General features: G+C 38.2%; 2 protein-coding genes across 8 annotated transcripts in view; one reads left to right on the plus strand and one right to left on the minus strand.

Annotated features, from left to right (window-relative positions):
- DGLUCY (D-glutamate cyclase) overlaps positions 1-17,884 on the minus strand; it is a 185,476-nt gene that overhangs the window by 118,929 nt on the left and 48,663 nt on the right. The window lies entirely within an intron of this gene.
- The window catches only part of RPS6KA5 (ribosomal protein S6 kinase A5), an 84,590-nt gene that overhangs the window by 61,610 nt on the left and 5,096 nt on the right, over positions 1-17,884 (plus strand). For all 7 annotated transcript variants that reach the window (XM_062638349.1, XM_062638356.1, XM_062638361.1 and 4 more), the window contains 7 exons: positions 1,721-1,871; positions 3,080-3,241; positions 4,473-4,598; positions 5,298-5,431; positions 11,479-11,572; positions 13,853-14,023; positions 17,252-17,443. In XM_062638349.1, coding sequence (XP_062494333.1) covers positions 1,721-1,871; positions 3,080-3,241; positions 4,473-4,598; positions 5,298-5,431; positions 11,479-11,572; positions 13,853-14,023; positions 17,252-17,443 — 1,030 coding nt within the window. The remainder of the gene's footprint in view (positions 1-1,720; positions 1,872-3,079; positions 3,242-4,472; positions 4,599-5,297; positions 5,432-11,478; positions 11,573-13,852; positions 14,024-17,251; positions 17,444-17,884) is intronic.

Below are 17,884 nucleotides of genomic sequence, written 5' to 3' on the forward strand. Positions count from 1 at the left end.
TCCTAAGTCATTTCAGTGTTACTTAAACCAGGAAGTTAGCTCTCTTTGTCATTTTGTTTGCTCGAAATTGGATACAGTGTCAGTAGAAACAAACCCTAGGATATGTGCATATTGAACTTGGTTTTGTCCTTCCACACTGACAGGACAGGATTATTTAGGAAACAATCTGCATCTATTTTAGGAATTATCCAAGAAGTTGCGTATTTCAAGATACAAATTTTCCCATGAGGTAGCTGAATCTAAGGATGTCATGCAGTAACTTTAAACAAAGTTTAGGAATGTCATGCAGTAATCAACTCATCAGAGACCTATAACAAGTAAGATTTTAGTGCCGCCACAGCCTCATATAATTTCAGCCTTGGAGTCTCTTTTAGCTTAAAAGTTTTTTGGTGTGTGTTCAGTGGTGACACTCTTAAGTCCCTCCTTCTATGTGTCATGCTTCCTGAAGTAACCACATTGAGAGTATGCATATATAGACACCTAGTTCAACAATGTGCTCTTCTGGCAAAGAAATGGTAGCGGTGTCCTGGGCTGCATTAGACAAAATACCAGCAGTTAAGAGAGTGGGTCCTGTTCTGAGCTCTCTGGTACAAGAGAGACAGGGACATACTGGAAAGAGTCCAGCAAAGGGTCAGTAAGTATTTGAAGATACTGAAGCATATGAGGAAAGACTGAGAGAGCTTGGACTATTCTGCCTGGAGAAGGGAAGGCTCAGGGGGATTTCATCAATGTATGTAAATGCCTGAAGTGAGGGTGCAAAAAAGAGGGTGCCAGCCTCTTTTCAGTGGTGCCCAGTGACAGGACCAGAGGTAATGGGCACAAACTGAAATGCAAAAGGCTTGCTCTGAAGATCAGGAAACACTTTTTTTATTCTGAGGGTGCCTGAACACTGACACAGGCTGCCCAGGGAGGTGCAGAGTGTCTTTTCTTGGGAGATACTCAGAAAGCTTCCAACCTCTCCATCCTGTGATTGTATGACAAAAAAGTTGCTGTCAGTTGTATTTCGCCACTCATTTTACCCACAAATCAAGTATGCACTTCCTTTCTCCCTCTCTCCCCCCAAAATTTCAACACCCAGAGCCAAGCCCTTCCTCTTTGTATAAGACTGCAGGGGCTACTCATATAAGAGATAGGTATTGAAATGTCATTCTCCTCTAGGCTTCCGAGATTTTGAAATTCTGCTATCTTTGGTGGCTTCTAGTTCTTGTGTTGAAATAGACATTGAGGTCCCTATCCATGTTCTCTTCACTGTTCATCATTTTGAAGGGAGCATTATGCCCAGATCCCTAAACTCCCCATTTGCCTAAGCTAGATAGTCCTAGCCTTTTTTGTAGATCTTCATATGAAGCACATTCTGTATGAGCATTGTACACAATATATAAGGTGCAGGTAAACCTCAAATGGCCCAAGTGTGTTTTTTATCTTTGTTTTCTAACAATTTGTAACATTAGAAATGGTTTTGGTTTTTTTTGACTGCTCTTAGGAATCAAAGTCATCTCTCAGTGGAGCTACCTGTTGTAGTTATGAGATTTTATTTAAATAGTAACAGTAACCTCAGTATGTATGAAATGAGGTTTGTTTTTCTTTTGTGGATTAAGTTATGTAATTTATCTCCTCAAATATATATTTTTTTAATTTAAGTTGAAAGTTAAATGCTACCATTAGAATGGAAACTCTTTGATTAAGAGTTTTAAGTAATTAGCAAATACTTGTTTTACAGGAGAATATTAAAAAGTGAGCCACCTTATCCACAAGAAATGAGTGCACTGTCAAAGGATATAATTCAGCGTCTTTTGATGAAAGACCCCAAGAAGAGGCTAGGTTGTGGTCCCACTGATGCTGATGAGATCAAACAGCATCCCTTTTTCCAGGTAAAACAAACAAAGCTTCCCAGATACCACTTAGTCTGTGTTAGTGCCTTTGAAAACCAAGTCTAAAGAAATCCTATTGGCTTTATTACATAATAGTTTAGGAGTGTGTTAATTGCATGAATAATCTTGGACTGAATTAGGAAGGGTATCCATGTTCTTATGCATATGGATTTTATGTGGACTACAAGAAGGGTTGGTAGATTTTTTTGAACGTATTCCGTCTATTTGTAAAAGTAACTTGAAGCAGCCAAAAGGCATGTTACTGAAACCAGAAAGTCTAATGGAAAACACTTCTATGTTGTGTTGTTTTTTTAAAGGAAAGTTTGCCACTAATGTTGTTAGTAAAATTTGCATATTGATAAAGTTCCCTACTGGGGATAAACACCTCTTACGTATTTTCCTTTTCCTAATTCATTCTTTAGTCTTGTTTAGTAAATTTTAATTCTGTTCAGATTTCAGTTTATTAGTATTTGATAAAATTTGATAAATTAAACCTTTCAAATCAGTATTTTCAATTTAATTATCATAACATTCATCATGGGCAATATCTTGGATTTTTAACTTCCGAATTTCTTCCCATTCCTTTTCATTTTCCTTCCTCTTAAAAGAGATTTTGACAAAGTAGCGTTGAACTTTCTTTATTCACTGATTGTTTTGGAAGATACATTTTTTCCTTATACAAAACTTTTTAATCTTGACTTCATTTCAGTTCCACTCCTATACAATAATAGGGCCACTTTCTCATAACTACTGTATCTATGCTTATGTTCTACTTCCAACCATGCCTTTAAGTAAGAATCTGAAGGCATTTTGTTCTCAGGGCTCTGGAAGCTAAGATTACTAATTAAGTATAGAAATCAGCAATGAAAAACTGAAGATACTGCATGCATGCACCACGGCTTACAAAAATACATTATTCCCCAAGAAATATAAGGGCTGTTTTCGTTTATCTCCCCTGTTTAAATTTGTGTTGATTTTTTTGTTTGTTTGTTTGTTTGTTTGTTTTGGGATTCTGTCTACTTGCCAGTGATTATGATACTTCTTGCCTTTATCTAAGCAAATTAGTAGGGCAGAATTTCAATGCTTTTCATCTGCCCATGGACGATAGCAAATGTATTTATGACTGTTTCTGAACAAATCCCTCTTTCCAATATTTGTTTCTTTTAAATTTTCATTTGATTCAAACTTATTTTCCTTTTTTGGTTTAGAATATGAATTGGGATGATTTAGCTGCCAAAAAAGTACCAGCTCCATTTAAACCAGTAATCAAAGACGAGCTGGATGTCAGTAATTTTGCAGAAGAGTTTACAGAAATGGATCCAACATATTCTCCTGCAGCAACCCCTCAGACTTCAGAAAGAATATTTCAGGTATTTTAAGAACTCACATTAATTTAAAAAAAAAAAACAACAACCAAAAAACAATAAACCCAATAATTTATTGAACAATTGCATATGTATAGCTAGTTTGTTTTGTTTCTTTTTCCTGCCTTCTAAGTTAATTCCTGGTAACTATGTAATTTACAGTGCTAGTTCTCAGGGCTTCATTCAGCAATTGCAAAATGAGAAAGGTGGAAGCAGTCCTACTGCAAACAAAAAATTGCATGGCCTTTGTTCCCAGCTGAGTGTCCTACCTGTTGGGCTAAAGTCAGGCTGCCCTTTATCGAGTATTCATACCTTAAGAATCTTGTCAGCTTGACTCCATCAGCCTGGCGTACCAGCTTCAACAGCAGCAATGTAGTTTGTCCATGTCCGCATTATTCTCTAGTTGGGGTATTCCTTTGGGAAGTAGGAGCTAACTGCAGAGCTGAAAGATGGTTTTCTGGGTGCTGTAGGAGTGCTTCAGTTACTAGACTACTATATCCCTTGTTGGACTGCACAGTCTGGATGTCAAATAGGCAGAAGGAGCTTATGTGCAGCCAACTCAGTACCAAAGCTGCAGAGGTTAACAGCAGTCTGGATTGCTTTTTCTCCACCACATCCTTGTACTTTGTTGTTTTTATTGTCTGGGTTTGAGCTGCTTAATACTGCTTAGTGTACAAGAATGTAACATCATATTTTGGAATTTGCTAGAATTGTACTAATTTTGACTGTACTGTGCAATGTATGCATGTCATAATATGTTCTGGTAGTCATGGCTGTTCCTGTTAGAATGCCCAAACAGAGCACATCCATTAATATGAAGCTTATTTTTGTTTTGCCATTTAAAATGGTTTGATGCTTACATCACAACATAACTATTTTGTGCTTCAAACTAAAGGTGTTCTAGGAAGCTAGCTACTTTGCATTATGACTCTTTATCATATTGCAATACAGTTGAAGCTGAGCCATATTTTTAGCATAATTTACCATAATTTTTGTATTTTTTTTTATCTGTTACTGTGAAGAATCATATAACTAATCTCAGAAAGATACTTGTTCACATTGAACAGAGTGATACCTTCCACCCATCAAAGACATAGTTACAGTTTCTGAATCGCTATGAAAATTCCAATTTATTTGAAAAAAAATATTCTGAAACTTCTTATGCCTCATATGCAGTATCATAGTTTGTGTGCAACAATTTCACGCCATGTTCTTTTCTGATGTTTTAATTTCATAGGGGTATTCTTTCGTTGCACCGTCTATTTTGTTTAAACGCAATGCAGCTACAGTAGATCCTCTTCAGTTTTATGTTGGGGATGAGCGGCCTGGAACTACAACTATTGCCAGAAGTGCTATGATGAAGGTAATAATAATATCAGGAGCTGAGTTGATTTGATTATCTTGGAACTACATATAAATTTCCAAGCAGCAATCACAAGCTAGACTACAGATTACAAAATAGTCATTATTGAATTATCTGTTCCTTGTAATGGCTCCTCAGATGATTGTAATTTGCATGTGGTACTATTAAGATGTAGTTTAAATTTAATCTGAAAAATGAGATGATTATCTAGCTTTCCAGAAGACTGAAGTATAGTAGTAATAGTATTTTGACTTCTGATAGTTCTTACTCAGCCAAACATTTTAGATATCTTTGAAGCTACTTTAATTATATCAGAATTCCTTCTATGCTGTATTTACCCATAAGCATGGATAGATGTGTGAAGTGTTACAAGAGCACATGCTATTGTGATGTCTTCAAAGAAGATTTTTGTGGATAAATGTATGTACAGCCATCTTTGAGCCTGTTTGTCTGAATATTTTGTATTATTAGCTATTGTGGTAGTAAGGATTTATTTAGTGTTTAAGTTTAATGTAACATAAGATTTACTCAGAATAAATTTTATGCGTTTTATGAAATAGAAGTTAAGATTATATTTTGTCAAAAAGAGCGCTTTTTTACAATTTTAAATGTAGATTAAAAATTCTCACAAAACTTTACCCTGTTTTTGACTGTGTATACTAAAAGTATTCTGCAGAACTAAATACAGTTTTCTAACAGGACTCTCCATTTTATCATCATTATGAATTGGATCTGAAAGAAAAACCATTGGGAGAAGGAAGTTTTTCCATTTGTCGAAAGTGCTTACACAAGAAAACTACCCAAGAGTATGCAGTAAAAATAATTAGCAAAAGGTATAAATATTCTATAACACAATAAAAATATTTTCTTTGTTATTGTCACCCATGGATTAGAAGAATAACTTTTATATTATTTCCTTTTTGTAGAATTTACAGAAACTTTTATTAACCTTATGGCCTTTAAAAGATTCTGAAAGTCTTTTGAAGCAAAATGTTATTCTTGTCGGGGAGGACACAAGGAGAAACCTAAAGAGTACTTTTCTGGTTCCTTGTTGTATTCTACCCTAATTTCCCCTAATTTTGCTCCTAACCAGCGTAAGGTATAAGGGTCTCCTATCTCTAGACATAAGAGAACAGAATGTAGGCTTATGATAGCTTCCTCTCCTAAGCAGCCCAATTGATTGCCTAGGACACTGCTTTAAAGAAGGATCTGTTAGTGTAGGTTACCCCAGATCAAGTTGTGTGTGTGTAAAATGGGATTAGACTATGGAGTTGTGAGTTGTAAATTGTGTCTTGTTTCCTGGGTGTCCCAATGACATCACCACAATGGAAGAAGCTGACTTGCTTTGTACATGGGGACCATCTGGTCCTCTTCCAAAATAGATACTTCAAGCAGTTTCTGTCCAGAGAAGAATAAAGATAAGGGATTATTTGATGAGTGGGTGGATTTTTTAGCTTCATTTTGCAGTGTTCATTAGTAAATATGTCCCAGTGTCTTGCAGAATACTGGTAGGGAAGAGAAACTGTAGATGTTCTGCCATCAGAATGATAGTTCATGGTGATCTCTTCTCCAACATAGAGGCTGTACCTCTGTTTTTCCAGACTCTAGAAGTAACTGTCTACCAGCCTTAAGCGTTTCATCATACGTGTTTTGGATAGGATAACTCAAAGAATAAGACACCTAACTATAGTTGTCTGAGTCCGTTTTCTGAGGTGTGCTATGATTAATGGAGGCCTACTCAAAACTATTAGTGAAGCCTTACAGAGATTCAAATGACTAGACTCTAGCCGTGGGATTCAGTAACTTAAACATAGGCATCTCCATCGTGCCATTTTAGCATCTGTTGGTGTCCTCTCTGTTCTCCAGTTCCCCTCTGTCTTGTGATTACTGCCTTTATGTACATGTCTTCATGGCCGAGGTCTTCCAGGCTCTCCTATCCGTAGGCCACTGAATCCTACTCTAGGTGTGTATTTTGCAGTGAAGTAGTTCACCCTTTAAGATTAATTATGTAGAATTTCACTCATTGTAATGAGACCTTAGACACATAGTATGCAGTTGACACGGCATTGGGTATTTCACTCTGGAAATCCCTGCCTTGTGTCTACATTCAAAAGCTTTTTCTGTGGTGCATGCAGAGCTGCAGACCAGTATTCCCGTCTCATCTTAAGCTAATGCATTGTTTTGTTTCTGGGTAACAGTGAGCAGAGTAGTATTGACTTTAGCCATAGAACTTTTAGAAATTATGTTTCTAGATGATACAGTTTCTTCTGCTCTTTCTTCTTCATCTTGGTGGACCAAGCCAAATCATAGAATCATAGAATGGTTAGGGTTGGAAAGGACCTTAGGATCGTCTAGTTCCAACCCCCCTGCCATGGGCAGGGACACTTCATGCTAAATCATATCACCCAAGGCCTCGTCCAACCTGGTCTTGAACAAACTGCCAGGGATGGAGCATTCACAACCTCCCCGGGCAACCTATTCCAGTGCCTCACCACCCTAACAGCAAAGAATTTCCTCCTTATACCAAATCTAAACTTCCCCTGTTTAAGTGGCCCTTCTCTGGACTTGTTCCAACAGTTCCATGTCCTTTTTATGTTGAGGACACCAGAACTGCACACAATACTCCAAGTGAGGTCTCACAAGAGCAGAGTAGAGGGGCAGGATCACCTCCTTCGACCTGTTGGTCACACTCCTTTTGATGCAGCCCAGGATACGGTTGGCTTTCTGGGCTGCAAGCACACACTGCCTGCTCATGTTCATTTTCTCATGAACCAACACCCCCAAGTCCTTCTCCACAGGGCTGCTCTGAATCTCTTCTCTGCCCAACCTGTAGCTGTGCCTGGGATTGCTCCAACCCAGGTGTAGGACCTTGCACTTGGCATGGTTAAACTTCATGATGTTGGCATCAGCCCACCTCACAAGTGTGTCGAGGTCCCTCTGGATGGCATTCCTTCCCTCCAGCGTATCAACCAAACCACACAGCTTGGTGTCATCGGCAAAATTGCTGAGGGCGCACTCAATCCCACTGTTCATGTCAGCAATGAAGATGTTAAACAAGACCGGTCCCAACACTGATCCCTGAGGGGCACCACTTGTTGCTGGTCTCCAGCTGGACATTGAGCCATTGACCACAACTCTTTGTGTGCGGCCATCCAGCCAGTTCTTTATCCACCGAGTGGTCCATCCATCAAATTGATGTCTCTCCAATTTAGAGACAAGGATGTCGTGTGGGACAGTGTTGCGCGCTTTGCACAAGTCCAGGACATCAACTGCTCTACCCCTGTCCATCAGTTCTGTAGCCCCATCATAGAAGGCCACCAAATTGATCAGGCAGGATTTCCCCTCAGTGAAGCCATGCTGGCTGTCACCAAGCACCTTGTTGTTTTTCATGTGCCTTAGCATGCCCTCCAGGAGAATCTGCTCCAAGATTTTGCCAGGCACAGAGGTGAGACTGACTGGTCTGTAATTCCCTGGGTCATCCATTTTCCCCTTCTTGAAAATGGGGGTTATATTTCCCTTTCTCCAGTCATCGGGAACTTCACCTGACTGCCATGATTTCTCAAATATGATGGACAGTGGCTTAGCAACTTCATTTGCCAGCTCCTTCAGGACCCACGGATGGATCTCATCAGGTCCCATGGACTTGTGCACGTTCAGATTTTTAAGATGGTCTCGAACCAGATCCTGTCCCACAGTGGGCCCAAGGTCTTCATTCTCACAGTTCCTGCATCTGCCTTCCAAGACTTGGGTGGTGTGGTCAGAGCCTTTGCCAGTGAAGACCAAGGCAAAGAAGTCATTCGGAACCCTAGCCTTCTCCAAATCCTGTGTAGCCAGTTCTCCCGAGAGCTTCCTGAGGGGGGCTACATTCTCCCTAGTCTGTTTTTTTATTTGCTATGTACCTGTAGAATCCCTTCCTGTTACCCTTAATACCTCTGGCCAAGTTTAATTCTAACTGAGCCTTAGCTTTCCTAACCTGGTCCCTAGCTTCCCGGACAACATCCCTGTACTCTTCCCAGGCCGCCTGTCCTTGCTTCACTTCTTTCATTTGAAGTTTCCTCAGCAGCTCCTTATCCATCCAAGGAGGTCTCCTGGCCCTCCTGCTGCACTTCCTTCTAGTTGGGATACAACACTCCTGAGCTTGTAGCAGGTGTTCCTTGAATGTCAACCAAGAGCCTTGGGCCCCCCTGCCCTCTAGGGCTATATCCCATGGAACCTTACTAAGCAGGTTCCTGATGAGGCCAAAGTCTGCTCTCTTGAAGTCCAGGGCAGTGAGCTTGCTGCATGCTCTCCTCACTGTCCTGAGGATCTCAAATTCTACTATCTCATGATCGCTGCATCCAAGGCTGCCCTGGAGTGTCACATTTCCAACGAGCCCTTCCCTGTTGGTGAGCGCGAGGTCAAGCACGGCACCTCTCCTTGTTGGCTTCTCTATTACTTGCAGAAGGAAGTTGTCTTCCACACAATCGAGAAACCTCCTGGATTGCTTGTGCCGGGCCGTACCTTTGTTCCAACAGATGTCAGGGTGGTTGGAGTCCCCCATGAGAACAAGGGCCTGTGACCGTGAGGCTTTTCCTTTCTGTCTATGGAGTGCTTCATCCGCCGGTTCTCCTTGATCAGGCGATCTGTAAGAGTTCCCCACAGTAATGTCTCCCATAGCTATATTCCCTTTAACCCTGACCCACAAACTCTCTGTGGACTGCTCACCTGTCCCCAGACAGAGTTCCATACTCTCCAGCCTATCCCTAACATAAAGGGCAATGCCCCCTCCCCACCTGCCAGGCCTGTCTGTCCTAAAGAGCCTGTAACCTTCCATTCCAACACTCCAGTCTTAGGAGCCATCACGCCATGTTTCTGTGATGCCTATTATATCATACCCCCGTAGACGTGCACACACCTCTAATTCCTCTTGTTTGTTCCCCATGCTACAGGCTTTTGTATAGAGGCATCTGAGCTGAGCTCCAGCTGAAGCTGGCTCATTGGCTGGAGCAGTTGGGATATCTCTACATTGCTCCAGGCATTTATTATAGGTTCTGGCAACTGACTGGGTGTGTTGGAATGGAATGATGTCCCCCCTCCCCTAGCACAACTAGTTTAAAGCCTCCTTGACCAGTCTGGCAAGCCTCCTACCAAAACTGCTCTTTCCTTTCTTTGTCGGACCAGCTCCACCAGCCCCCACTAGACCTGGCCTACAAACTTGGGTCCCATGTTCAAGACACCCAAACCCCTGACTATGACACAACCCTTTTAAGCATTTATTAACCTGTCTAATCCTCCTAGCTTTTTTTAGGTCCTAAATTAAGGTAAAGAAGTGGTCCACGTGCAATAGAGATATTTTAAGTAGCTTTGTTTTGTGGTTTTGGTTTTTTTTGTTGTTTTTTTGTTTGTTTTTTTTTTAGGATTGCAGGCTGTGAGCAGACTCAGAGCATGTTTGTGCAGTATTTAGAGGGAGCAGTAAACCCACACTCTGAATGGCTGGACAGAAACCAGCCTTCAGTAAGAAGCTTTTAAACAGTAAATAATATTGCTCTGAGGACCACTCTAGTAACTCTTGCTAAAAGGAAAAGTATAATAGGTTTCTGGTAACTTCTTTGCCTCCAAGTCAGTCAGTCTTTCACTCCTGCCCATCAGAGGTGCCACAAAAGTGAATCCCACACCTAGGCAAACCTTTTCATGATAGTTGAGGTGAAAGCTTGGATGAAGAGTTCCTCTATGGTGCTACTTTGTTAGTAGTGCTGGACTTGGCTCCGTCCAACAATTTGAGGTGTATCTATGTGTCTGAAGGCTAATGAAACAGTAAAGTAGATTGAGTTATTGTTTTAGAGATTCTAAGTTGTTTTTCATGATATTTTCTGTTTAAAATCTGACATGGTTAACTATTTATAGAGGGGTAATACTCAGAAAAGTCCATGCAGAAAGGTTGATGTTCATGATGCTGAACCTTTTTCGTCTGTTTCCTAGGCCCACCTTCTCCTTATAGTAGTTTAGGGGGAAAAGATTATTTGAATCAGGTTTTTTAATTTCTTGTGGGATGGAGGGTTGTGGGGAATGCAACCAAAAATTAAGAACGTGTGAGAGAGAGATTTTTATCTGCGTTATCCCGAAGGCCATTCTCCAAGTCACTACTTGAGTAGCCTTTCTTAAGGAAAATTTTGGAAAAAAAAAACATTAAAAAAAAAAAAATCAGGCATTATTTGCCCCAGATAAGTCACCATATTTACTGGGAATCAAAATGTTCTATTCTGTCCCCATTCACATAGGTTTTATAATGTTTACCATGTTAACTTTTTGGCTATAGCTTTCAGTTTTGAAAGAGAATTTGTGGGATGATTTTTGTTGCTCAGCTACTCTTCTTATCTCTTTCATATTGCTACAATGGCCTGTTTAGGGGTTCATTTGTATAACACAGCTCATATGTAGATAATGTTACTCTTCTCTATTAGGAGTTCATAGTTTCTATACAGCATTGGAAGTACTTGCCTCCTGTAAGAATGGAAAAGGATTGGTCCAATAATTTGAGTCTTCAAGATAAAGCTGAACTAATAAATACTTGTAGGAACAGAGGTGAAGTCAAATTGCCTTAGACTCAGGGAAAGGTTTTTTGAATGGAAACTATTCTATAATATCATTTCAGCTTTTGCTGCAACAAGTTGCAGTTGCATTAAAAACATTGTTTATTTGGGTGTGGTTTTTTATGTCCTAACTTGCAGGGCTATGTAGAGAGTTTTGCTGAGCTTACTTTGAATATGCTTATCATTGTGTTTAAGTGGTTGTAATATTAAGAAAATTTGGATTGCAAGTAATTACAAAAAGAGTAGTAATAATTTGCTCAGTGAAATTTGCCCAGTAAAACTGGTACAAAATGACTGCTCAATTTTTCCAGAATGGAAGCCAACACCCAGAGAGAAATAACAGCTCTGAAACTCTGCGAAGGACACCCGAATGTAGTGAAGTTGCATGAAGTTTTTCAGGACCAGGTATTTTGAAGAAACTATAATCAGCACTAGCCAAATACTTTGCCATGTCTTTTCCCAAGAACTTTTAGGAGTTAAGCGTACTGTTACAGTGGAGACAACTTTTTTCCCTAGGGCTTTTGTCTAGTCAGTATAGAAGATGAAGCAGAAGTTCTGCATTCTACATTCTGAAGTTACTCTACCAAATCAATAAAGTATTTGGAAGAATTAGAGTCTTGGATTCTATTTCTGTCCTTGATCTACTTTGTTAATTGTCATACATTATATTCATGGCCTAGTTTCCATACCTGTGAATAGATAATCACCTTCCCTTGTGGATGTCATGAATCTTAAAATAGTATTTGTAAAAATAATTTTTGTAAAATAATTTGGAAATTTTACATATGAAGATTACATATCTACTGCATTTTTTTTTTTCTTGCATATTAGTAAATTAATGGAGATAACCTTGTAGCTTGCTAACTTGCCAAATGTGAAAGTAGTGCCTCTATTTGAAAACATACTGAGATTAGTTTAGGGTTCATTTTAAGTCCTTAGTTGTCTTTTTTCTTAGTATAATGCAAGCTGCAGAGCATCTAATAAGCTATAATTTGATTTAACTTAGAGGTTGGTGCTGGTTTGAGCTAGGGGTTTGGACCAGTTGTCCTGCAGAGGTACTTTCCAACCTAAACTACTCTGTGATTCTAGTCTAGATTTTGTTATGGGCTCTCTTGCCTCTCCACATATCCCAGTCTATCCCAGTATGCTATTTATACAAGGACCAGCAGGGTGCTCATGTGGAGCATGAGAAGATGAAAACTCTGTACATTAATCTTTAATGATAAGGAAGCAGTTTTTTACATTTATGTACAATATGAGGCATGTGTAGAACAGGACACTTTTTTTCATTTTCCTTTGAGTAAAATTACTATACTCAGGAATATCTAAAAAAATATGTTCTTCAGATTGCTCTGCAACTGAATAAGCTACTCTCAACCAGCCTAACTATTGTATTTTTAGTTGCTCTTGGTGGTTCCCAGATGGTATCTTCCAGATTAATCATGCACAATATTCTGAAGACTGAAACAGCTCTAAATTTTCTAGTTTGACATTTCTGTGGTTTGTCTTAAAAAAAAAAAAAATTTCAATTTTTAACCTGCTCCGATATCAGTCTGATCAAATTCTACGTTAGTAATCCACCCATAGAGTTGCAGTCTCTTCTGATAAGCCACAAGAACTTTTCTAGCAGAGAAAAGTCTTTTTATCCTTCCTGATTTTCCTGTTGGCTACTCCCAAAACATAAAGAAAATTTGCAGGAGAGGATATCTTACAAGTATTACTAGAAATGTGACTAGGAGGCGCTTTGTTCTGTTGCCACTTTCTGTCTGCATAGCTCTGCTTGTGTTCTTTGATACCTAAATACTGTGCACCTTCTGTTCCTGACTGTTTCTTTTGATTTCATTCTTTGACCTTTTCCCAGAACTTTTTTTTCTTTACTTGAAGTATTACTTTTGTTACTATCATTCTGGAGAAAGAAATGTAGAAGCCATCCCATGCCTATATCCATTACCTTTTGAGAATGCTAACTTCACTTTCCTATCCTGAGAAGTCTGCCTTTTGCTTAATGGCAAGACATTTGAATTACAGCTGATTATGTGCTAACGTTGCCATATAATCAAGGAAGTCACTGCTTATTGATTATCTTGAAAAGAGCAATCATCTAAACAATCATTACTTTTTTAATTTAAAAAGTACTCTATAGTGCTTGGGAAGATATGTGTTGTGATTGTGATAGTAGAGTAGCTTTGGCTTCTTCTCTGTAGGGGATGAAATCAGAAGAAATTCTAGATAATCTTTGAATTCACAGTAAAGTATCATGGTGCTTTTAAAGCATTTGGTAACATTTAAAGTCTACCTCTTTATGCATATTGATAGACATTTATCCCTACATCAGAACAGGTTTAAACAGAATTTTTTTTTTTTTCTAGCTTTGTAATCCAAAAGAAAGGCATTTTGTCTCCCTTATCCAAACTTATCCTTTTACATGGTGGCATTGCATTTTTGTAAATAAGTGTGGGTGGACATGGGAAAGACATCAACATTATCCAGTCTCAGTGAGATTGATGGGGAAAATGTCATCTGAGATTCAATTTGGTGCCGCTTACTGGCGTTATGAATTACTATGAGCAGCAGTTTTATTTCTTCAAACTTTAAGAACCTATCAGAATAGCATTTAGCTCCTGAATGAATGTTGGTTTGTAATGTTAAATTTCTAATACGCCTTTTTTTTCTTCATTGTTTCAGCTTCACACATTTCTAGTAATGGAATTGCTGAAGGGAGGAGAATTGCTTGAGCGTATTCAGAAAAAGAAACATTTCAGTGAGACTGAAGCGAGTCATATTATGCGCAGACTTGTTTCAGCAGTGAGCCATATGCATGATGTAGGAGTAGTCCATAGAGATCTGAAACCCGAGGTATAGTGACTTGCATATATACATATATATATTCAGACATTACGTTATTAAATATCTGAAATGTGATGTTATTTTTGTTCCTGCAGTTTTAATTAGTTTTTTCTACTTCTGTATTTTTAATAGAATGTTAATCACTTTTACTTTGAAAAAGTTATGGTGTAAACTGCTTAAAGTGAAAAATTAACTCCTAACAGTTCTTTTACCTATGAACAGCAAATTCTGTAGACATTTTTCTGAGACATTCTTTGCCTATTTGGGGACAATTTTTACTAGTGGTAAATATGTATTTATTGTATGAAACAGTTCACAAGCAGAGTTGTGTTGCTTGGGTACTGTGCCTGTACATTTCCCCCTTTTCTTTGATCTTAATTCCCTCAGTAGAGCTTCTTCTGGAGGTAGCTGCAACATCCTTGTACTGTCTTCTGTCTCAGTCAAATGCAAAATGAACCACAAACTATCACAGCCAACTAATCAAAAAGTGTGAGTTGAGTTTAGTGAGTTTAGTGGTTTCCCAAAAGATACAATCATTTAATATGTATTTTTCAATAGTTTCTTGTTCTGATATTTTTCTTGTGCAGCAACAGCTTGCCTTCCAGGCAATTCAGTTTCCTATAGTAAGGCTGACCATTGACTTTGTTCTTCTTCCTGCAGCCTGTATTTTCTCCTTTTCCTGTGGCAATAATGGGTTTGGATACGTGTTAGTTATCTTTAGCCCACAAATAGTATAGTTTGATGTTAGTTCATCCAGTAAGGATGTTGTACTGGTGATTACAGTCATCATACCTCAGGAAATAGCTGCTGCTTTTGTATTTGGAGTTTAAAATGATCCACCATTCTTACCAATGTTTTATGCTTTTGTAGCGTACCTTCTGGTGTGTTACAAACTTACTTCCTTTATCGTAATCCCAGCTCAACAGGTGAAGAAGTCTGCTAGGTATTGGTATTATAACTGTTGTATGTATAACTGTTTTCCAGAATTAGTCCAAAATACATGTTTGAAAACAAATCTGTACTGGAGTCTCTGCACTAAATAAAAAATTAAATGAAGAGGGGCTATTGTCAAATTCTAATGTGCTAATTAAAAATGTGATTCTTGGAAAACGTTTTTCTGCTGACAGCATCAAGGAAAGAAAACAGCTTTTGAAACTGATTATTTAAAGGGCAAAACCCAGAAATCCTTTCTTCTATTCTCATCATTCTAGCCTTATTACCATTTTGAATGTAAAGGCCAGATTCTGTAAAGCAGAGCTTCAGCTGCATGGTAAATTAGGTAGTCTTCAATTCTATATCATGTTCAAGAACAGAAGTCTGGGAAGTCCAAGTAATGAAGGGTTAGCAAACAGCTTGCAGAATGCATTGCCTCCACAAAGTTCGACTTAACCAGCTTGTCTCCTTCCTGTCTGTTGTTTTGAAAGTTGCTATTTTAGATTTCCACATGAACTTGGTATGGGATATGCAGGCTTCCCAATATAGATGTGGTTAGTGCACCTTTCTGTAAAAAAAAATATATATATATATAGGAAATTGTTTCCTTTCTAACAATTTCAGTCAGATTTGTTTGATGTTCAGATTTTACATCTAATGTGATACTGGTAAGTCTGTTTTAAAAAATACAGCTGGTCAGATGTCGCTAAGGATGAGGTGCTTTTTTAATTGCATGAACTGGATGGAAGGCTTTTGTGATCTAAGCAATAGTCATTAGGTCACGTATTTGCTCTGCAAAATAGAGGAAAAGGTACTGGATAGAAAATAGATAATTTAGTGTGGTTTTTATGTAACACTATGTGTTTACCAGATAAATGAAGTAGTCTGAAGATGGCTTAGAACATTTGGACTGTACCTTTCTTTCTGTACATAACCAGTTTCATTTTTGTCTTAAGAAAGAATCATGTCTTAGGAAAGGTCTTTTTAATTGAATGTCACTGCAGTTATTTACTTGTTGGCTTTATAACCAAAAAAAAAAAAAAAAAAAAAGAACAGCGATTGTATTAATTGGCTGTCCTCACTGTATTAATATTTCTACTGAAATTTGGCTTCCTTCAGATCCATTTTGCACAACATTCTAATACAGAAAACTGACTTTTCTAACAGTGCATTAATGTATAACAGCAGTACAGAATGCAAAATTTTGTAGTAGCTATTCTGTTTTATCCATAATAAATGCTCTCAGGTTGTCCTTACTGATCTGCTTGCAGTCTAGCAATCATTTTTCTTTCCCCCTTCTTAATGAGTTTGAAATTAGTAATTCACTTCTTGTATTACAAATTTGCATAGGCTATAGGATTTCGAATATTGTGACTTTTTGTAGTGTTGCATAGGTTAAACAGCAAAGGCAACAAAAAATAATTTGCTCTCTTTCTCTCAGAAGTTCAAGGGGGGAGTAGAAATATTTTATAATTCATCTTGACCTCCGCCAGTTCTCTTAAAACTTAGCTTCGCTCTTTTATCATTGTCTTTTTATCATGACAAAAATAAATACTCAGGGGAAAAGAAGAACAGATTGTCTGAAATCTTCTTCCAAACTGACAACAACTTGTCTCTCTTCAAGTCCTAGATGCCACGTTCCAGTCTGTAAAGTTGGAATTCTCGGGGATTACTGTATCAAAGTTTCTTTACCTTGGTGTAAGGAGTAGGCCACTGGTTAGAGGTTGAACTGCTCTGTAACCTTCAGTGCTTGAACTTCCCGGTCCGCCATCTTTCACTTGCAAATTTTTCTTTTGCGTTATTGTGCCCATAGCAGTATGGCTAGAGTGTGTTACTACTTGAGGACCAAAGACTATTCAGTTGCAAGACAAGACATGTAACAAGTTCCACATGCAAGAAAGCTGTCCTTTGGAGCATGCCAGAAGGAAGCAGAAGTTAAAGAAAATATACTTTGAGGAAGAAGGCAATTCTCCGCTTATGTTGATATCTTTTGCTTTTTCCTTGTCAGTGTTCCCCAAATTATTTTCCTTATTGTTCTCTGCTGAATACCCATTTTCATTAATAATCTCAGACAGAACTAACTCGACTTGCAGATTTTCAGGAGGTGGATAAACACATCATATTTTCTTACATCCCAGAGTACCGTTATTCCTACTTCTCCATTTTTTCCCCCCAGTGTCTCTCAGTTCCCCTTTTCCCTAGATAGATTTCTGCAGCATTAAGTGTGGAGGAAAATATAACTATTTAAGTATTCTAACCAATTTTCTACCCGATGCTGGTATTGATTTTGTCTTTGCTTTACAGAATTTGTTATTTACGGATGAAACTGATAATTCAGAAATAAAAATAATTGACTTTGGCTTTGCTCGTTTAAAACCACCCGATAATCAGCCTCTTAAGACTCCATGTTTTACTCTTCATTATGCTGCCCCAGAGCTCTTGAATCACAATGGCTATGACGAGTCCTGTGATCTGTGGAGTTTGGGGGTCATTTTGGTGAGTGATAGAGGTTTTCAATTGTAACTTCATTTTATGTATTTACTTTTTGTTAAAATGCAAAGGACTTGACATAATTTCAGACTTGAATTAGATAGATGATATTTCAAGTGAAGTGAAAATACTCTGCACAAATAATAGATTCCAGAGACTGATGTTTTCTAGGAATGGAGATGTTTTTTCCAAAGCAGTAAGTTAAATTCAGCATTTCTTGGAATGGAAAAAGTACTTGATATGATCTGGTTCTTAAAAAGAGATGATCTTGTTAGAAGATCTAGCAGGCATCCATCTTCATACAGACTCATTTCAGAGAAGAAACCAACCTGCATTCTGATTTACAGAAAATTAATTTCAGTAGGTATAAACTGGATAGAAATACCATTGTGTTTTGCAGATATTTTCATGAAACATGAATGTTTGTTTGTTTGTTTTGTTCTAACA

This window comes from Pezoporus occidentalis, unplaced genomic scaffold (assembly GCF_034315485.1).
Source record: "Pezoporus occidentalis ecotype Australia unplaced genomic scaffold, CSIRO_AGI_Poc_V1 ctg115, whole genome shotgun sequence".
Classification (NCBI taxonomy): domain Eukaryota; kingdom Metazoa; phylum Chordata; class Aves; order Psittaciformes; family Psittacidae; genus Pezoporus; species Pezoporus occidentalis.